The sequence below is a fragment of the Dromiciops gliroides genome, chromosome 1 (genome assembly GCF_019393635.1).
Source record: "Dromiciops gliroides isolate mDroGli1 chromosome 1, mDroGli1.pri, whole genome shotgun sequence".
Lineage (NCBI taxonomy): Eukaryota > Metazoa > Chordata > Mammalia > Microbiotheria > Microbiotheriidae > Dromiciops > Dromiciops gliroides.
The window spans coordinates 530,402,211-530,408,770 of NC_057861.1; the positions used below are offsets into that span (position 1 = coordinate 530,402,211).

The following is a 6,560-nucleotide window of genomic DNA, read 5'->3' on the forward strand; positions in this document are numbered from 1 at the left end:
AAAGGAAAAAGCCTTAAAAAGGAAAAAAAAAAACCAGTCAAAAAGGAGAAAAAGTATGGTTCAATATGCATTCAGAATCCACAGTTCTTTTTTCTGGGTGTGGAGAACATTTTCTATCATGAGTCCTTTGAAATTGTTTTTGATCATTGCACTGCTGAGAAGAGCTAAGTCTATCACACAATGTTGCTGTTACTGTGTACAATGTTCTCCTGGTTCTGTTCATCTGATTCAGCGTGAGTTCATGTAAGTCCTTCCAGGTCTCTCTGAACTCCTCCTACTCATTGTTCTTACAGCACAATAGTATTCTATCACATTCATATACCACAACTTGTTTAGCCATTCCTCACTTGATGGGCATTCCCTCAATTTCCAACTCTTTGCCACCACAGAGAGCTGCTGTAAATAAATATTTCATTCCTTTTCCCTCTTCTATTATCTCTTTGGGATACAGACCTAGTAGTCATATTGCTGGGTCAAAGGGTATGCACAACCCCAAAGCCCTTTGGGCATAGTTCCAAATTGTTCTGCAGAATGGTTTGATCAGTTCACAGCTCCAACAATGCATTAGTGTACCAATTTTTCCACAGCTTCTCCAACTTTCAATATTTCCCTTTTTTGTCATATTAGTCAATCTGATAGGTGTGAGGTCGTACCTCAGAGTTAAAACTGAACACCTTTACCAAACTACACCATCAACAAAACACAAACTAATCTTTCTCTCCCTGTGAATCCAGCCTTATAAGGAGTCCATCTGCCACTCATTTTCCAGCCCAGCCAAGTTTGAAAAGGGTCATCACAAAGTTGGCTGTAGGGGGACAACTTTTTGGTCACATTCACTCACGATTGCCCTTTAATGGGCCATAAAGATGTTGTGGCCTATTGTGGTCAAAGAAAGCCCCACACCAATGAAATCACAGCTTCTTTCAATATTAAGGCATGAAGAGATATTGTTATTAGTGGCATATGTTTCATCTGTCACACAAAAAAGCAAATTCCCATAAGTGCTTACTGACTGTTTAACAGAATTAAATAAGGCACTCAGTGACACTTGAATGGTGACTGCTGGTCCTCTCACTAAGGGTCATACATAATTTTAGCTCCAACCTTAGGAGTCATCTAGTGCAACCCTTTGTTTTACCTGTCTAAAGTCCATAAATGAGTTAACAAGTTCACAGAGCTAGAGACAGATTCAGCATTTGATCTTGGGTCCTCTGATTACAAATCCAGTGTGCTCTCCACTAAGGCACCATTTGGCTTAAGTTCTTTACTCACAACAAGACTGTAAGATTGATAGAACAATTATTATTACCATCCCTCTCTTACAAATAAGGAAACTGAAGCTCAGAGAACTAAAGCCACTTGCCCTGTTCTAGTCAATGTCATAGCTGGCAATCTGAACTCAGTTAATCTGACTCTAAATTTAATGCCTTGGCACCAAACCAGAGGCTCCCAAGTCCAGTTGCCAATTACCCATCAGGAGTTGCCCCACCTCTGCCCCTTCATCCTTTCTACTTGGCCCTTAGTACAAAAACCTGGCCTCACTATTAGCCTTCTTTTCTTGCACATTCATTTTTTTTTTAATTTGGGGTTTAAAATTCTTTCCCTTGGGGGCAACTAGGTGGTGCAGTGGGTAGAGCACTGGCCCTGGATTCAGGAGTACCTGAGTTCAAATCCGACCTCAGACACTTAACACTTACTAGCTGTGTGACCCTGGGCAAGTCACTTAACCCCAATTGCCTCACCAAAAAAAAAAAATTCTTTCCCTCACTCCAGTCCCTCCCCTACCCATTGAAAAGGTAAGCAAAATTATGCCCATTATAATAAGAAATCATGCAAAATATATTTCCACATTAGTAATTTTTTGATCATTAGAGTTTGAGCTCCTTGAGAGTAGGGACTGTTCTTTGCCTTTCTTTGTATACCCAACAACTAGCACAATGCATACTACATAGTATGTGAATAATAATAATAATAATAATAAATAATGCTAAATTGATTGGTCTTCCTCCCAACTAAGATATATTGAAGACAGACCGTTCTCAAGTCCTACACACTAGGAGACCTTAAAGACCAGTTTTTAGGTGTTCCTACAAAAAAGGATCTAGTAACATCCAGTGGAGAGAGCACTGATTTCAGAAGTGGGAGAGCAAGATTTAAATTTAGCCTCTGCCACTTATTAGCTGTTAGACCTTGGTAAAATCATTTAAGTTCTCTGTATCTCTTCCTTCTATGGTTAAAATAAGGGAGTTGGTTGTCACTGTTGTTTTGTTCTCCATTTTTGAAGAGGAACATGACATCGGGGGATGTCACAACTTGAACTGAACTAGATTTAAATGAGGAGGGCTATGCAAGGTCATCAACCTCACTCTCTCCTCCAGAGCCATCTGGGTTCAGTGGCAAGAGGACCAGCACTCTATACAATGTACCACCTAAGGAGCTGCACTAGATAACTGGAGGTCCTTTCCATTTCTAGAATGAGAACAGGGCATTGAATTTGGAGACAAGAATTCACATGCCACCATAAACATTTACACATTATGTGACCCTGGACAAGTCCCTTAACCTTTCTGGGCCTCAGTTTCTTCATCTGTAAAATGAGAGATTTGGAATCTATGACCCTTCCAGATCTAAATCTATGATCTCATGGTCTAAGAACAAGAAAGAAAAAAATCCAGATTTGTTATGATGTAAGTTTTACCCAGCTCTAAACTTCCTCATTCCTCTCTGTGGGAGAGAACTCCAGCTTGTCTTTCTCTTCCTCTTTCCCTTCTTCCCTCCTTCCAACACATTTCTTTCAGTGCCAATGACTCATTTCCAAAAGGAGTGCTAATCCTCAGGAGATGCAGGAAGCCTGATCTGTTTAGAGCACAATGTGCTCTCTAGCAGAGGACCACAAACTCTGAAGAGAGGAATGTTTGGATTTAGTCACCTTCTTAACCCAAACCCCAGCCCTGGAACAGAAATAAAGGGAGAATAGACTTACAATAGCAGCAGAGTGCCACAAGCCACTAGTAAAGTCCAGGTTTCCATGGATAGGCTGGGAAGGAAAGCCATCACCCTGATTCGGTGACTGGATCAGAGTCTTCTTCTGCTTCTGCTTCTGCTTCTGCTGCTGCTGCTGCTGCTGCTGCTGCTGCTGCTGCTGCTGCTGCTGCTGCTGCTGCTGCTGCTGCTGCTTCTGCTGCTGCTGCTGCGAAGGGAAGGCTGTCCTGCTAGGGAAATACTTTTCTAAGGGTGTGTCTGGGTTTTGTTGCTGGTCATGTGGTAACATCTCACGTGTTTCCTGCATTTCTTTATTAATATCTCACACCCCTTGCCTCCAAAAGGAAACACAAGACAGTTTGCAAGTCTCAACCCAGAGTTGGTAGATTAGAAAGTGAAAGTAACTTCAAAGGTCAGTTTCCTGTTATTGACAAGAAACAGGCCCAGGTTAGGTGACTTGTCCAAGGTTACAGAGGTAGGAAGTAGCATAGGTGGGATATGATCCCCTGGTCTTCTGGAACCAAATACAGATCTCTTTCCCTTGCATCATAATGCAGTTTTTTTTTTCTTTTGAAAGATCTAGGTTATTTCCTGTAACCCTGGAATTCTTCTTGCCTTTCCCTTCAAAAGAAGAACATCCAGTTCCCCTAAACCATCTCCACCCACTCTCCCTAGAATGTCTGTCTGCTCCAGAAATTCCAGCCCAGGAAGCCCAGGTCCTCAAGGCCAGACAGTGGAGTTTTAAAATGTAGTCCACAAAGCTGGAGCAGTAACTACCTTGGAAGACACAGAATGGTGACAGCTGCTATGTGATCTCTTCATTTTGAGGTTTTGAGTACTGAGGACCAAGTAGGAATCAGGGGCCAAAGGGAGGAAAAAAGGCTAAGTATATGAGTGTATGTTTACTCTTTTAAAAAATTTTTGCAAAAATTCAAAATTTATAATTAGAGATGCTACTTTTTCAAGTGAAGACTTTGTTGTAATACTTGCTGTTATACTCACCAAAATATCTGGTAGACTGGCTGTAACAAAGGTAGTTTTTTTCCCCATGCAAAACATATTTCCATATTAGCCATATTGCAGGAGAAAACACAAACAAAAAAAAACAAGAACAATAAAGTGAAAAGACTTTCATGAATTGATGCTGAGTGAAGTGAGAAGAACCAAGAGAACATAGTAGCAGCAACATCTGTGATGATCAGCTACAAATGACTTAGCCCTTTTCAGCAATATAATAATACAAGATGATTCCAAAAGACTCATGATGGAAAATGCTTTCCACATCCAGAGAAAGAACTATGGAGTCTGAATGCAGGTCAAAGCCTACTATTTTCAATGGTTTTTGTTTTTTCTTTCTTGTGTTTTTTCCCTTTCATTCTGATTTTTCTTTCACAATATGACTGATATGGAAATATATTTAACATGATTGTACTGTATAACCTATATCAAATCACTTACTGTCTTGGAGAGGTAGGAGGATAAAGAGAGAGGGAGAAAATTTGGAACTCAAATTCTTATAAAAATGGACATTGAAAACTATCTTTACATGTAATTAGAAAAAATTTAAAACTATTAAGTGAAAAAAACACACCAATAGTATGCCACAATTTGGTCAACTATTCCCCCATTGATAGGCATCCTATTGATTTCCAATTCTTTTTCTTTATAAAAAGAGCTGCTATAAATATTTCTGTACAAATAGGTCATATTCACTTTTCTTTCATCTCTTTAGGATACAGACCCAGTAATAGCATTGCTGGGTCAAAGGGTATACACAGTTTTATAGCCCTTTGGACTTAGTTCCAAATTGTTCTCCAGAATAGTGGGATTAGTTCACAACTCCACCAATAGTGCATGTGTCTCAATTTTTTTGCATCCCCTCCAGCATTTGTCATTTTCATTTTCTGTCATGTGTGAAGTTTCAAATCTGATTGCTATGATTAAAATCTAGTGTGTGGTCACCTAAAATTAGAAGTGTACAGAACCAGTCTTTGGGCATTAAGTATTTATTAAAGAGTAAAGATAACATATTGAGTACAGTAAAGCAAGAAAAGCCTGTCTACTTTCCTCTCTCTCTGCCACCAACCCAAAGAACTGGAATGAAAAGGGAAATCCTCAGCTGCTTCTCCCAGAAGCCCGCTGTGGAACAGGAAGCAGGGCAGTCCCCACACACAACTCCAAGCTAATTGGTTGGTAGCATTGATTGATATGACTTACAGGCAGTTCTATGAATAGAAGACTTCCAGATGCCAAGCCAAGCCACATGTTTGCTACGGGGCAAGGCCCTGGTTCTCACAATGTCTTTCTCAGCAGGGGGTGGCACCCTGGTTCTCACACTCCCCCCCACCCCAGTTCTTCATGAAGAAACACCGTTTCCTTACATGAAGCAGTAACATTACAGATACTTATGGCTAACAAAGTAAAGTGAATGAAAAGAGAGAAAAAGAAATTGAGTGACATATTAACAAAGGATAAAGGGGGCACTCCCCTTTAGCAGGTGGACATTACAAACAGAAAAACTAAAGGGGGCACTCCCCTTTAGTAAGTGGACATTATAAACAGTGTATACAATGGGGAAAAGGAAAACAGGAAAATGTCCATTGAAGTCTTTGGAAGTCTCTTCTCAGATGATTCTTGACATGTCCTCTGGTGTAGTTGTGGAATGAAAGTCTTTCAGATGTGGATGCTGATGATCAATTAACAAGCCTCAGCTGTAGAGTTATGGGTGTGATTATGGAAAGTCTCTCAGGTGTTTCAGATGGAAAGTTTCCTACAAAATTGATCTTAACACAACTTTAAATAGCTTTGTCACTAATCAAATCAAACAATGAGACTTCCCCAAAACATGTCTAAGGAAATTCAGAATCTTTTAGAGATTTTACAATTATTGTCCAGTTGTTACACATGAAATATATAATAAAAACAAAAATTCAAACATTCTCTAAAACTTAATATTACTACACTCCCTGCTGTGGAGAATAAATTGAGAAGACAATTGTGATATTAATTTAGAAAATAATTTTTATCTTTGTCTCTTTACTTTTTGCATCAGCTGCCTAATTACCCTCATGGCATTATGAAAAATTAAAGGAACTACTATAACTGGTAGCAGATGTCAAGGCCAAATCCAACATTGTATTTATCATGACACTTTTATGGGGGTTCCCATAAAAGAACAGAGAAATAACAGAAATGAGCATTGACAAACTTCATGGTTCTACAGACAGCCCATGCAGTATGTTGAGGAGAAACTGAGTCAGGCTTAATCAGATGCATAGGATTGAGATATCCATGACATCAGGCATATAAGAGGGGGAATCAAAGTCAATCATAGAATGCGATGGCATAGCCTGGCCGTCCAGTGTTATGTGGAGGAAAATTAAACCAAGAGAATCCAACCTCGACTCCAGCCAATGGCCATTCTCTCAGGCTTTCCCAAGGCAGTGCACTACCTGGACTTCATGTCTCCCCTTTTGTTCAATGTCTGTTCTTCTATGTATTCCTCTTGTGATTGGCTGTCATCTTGGCCAACTGGCATCTGGTAACTCAGAATGAAGGCAATTAATGTCTTAAATGGT

The 6,560-nt window shown here is 39.8% G+C and overlaps 1 protein-coding gene across 1 annotated transcript in view; it reads right to left on the reverse strand.

Annotated features, from left to right (window-relative positions):
- The window catches only part of LOC122734485 (cytochrome P450 3A21-like), a 48,011-nt gene extending 44,823 nt beyond the window's left edge, over positions 1-3,188 (reverse strand). Inside the window, exon 1 of the mRNA XM_043975346.1 lies at positions 2,984-3,188. Coding sequence (XP_043831281.1) covers positions 2,984-3,054 — 71 coding nt within the window. The 5' untranslated portion in view covers positions 3,055-3,188. The remainder of the gene's footprint in view (positions 1-2,983) is intronic.
- Between the last annotated feature and the right edge of the window lie 3,372 nt (positions 3,189-6,560).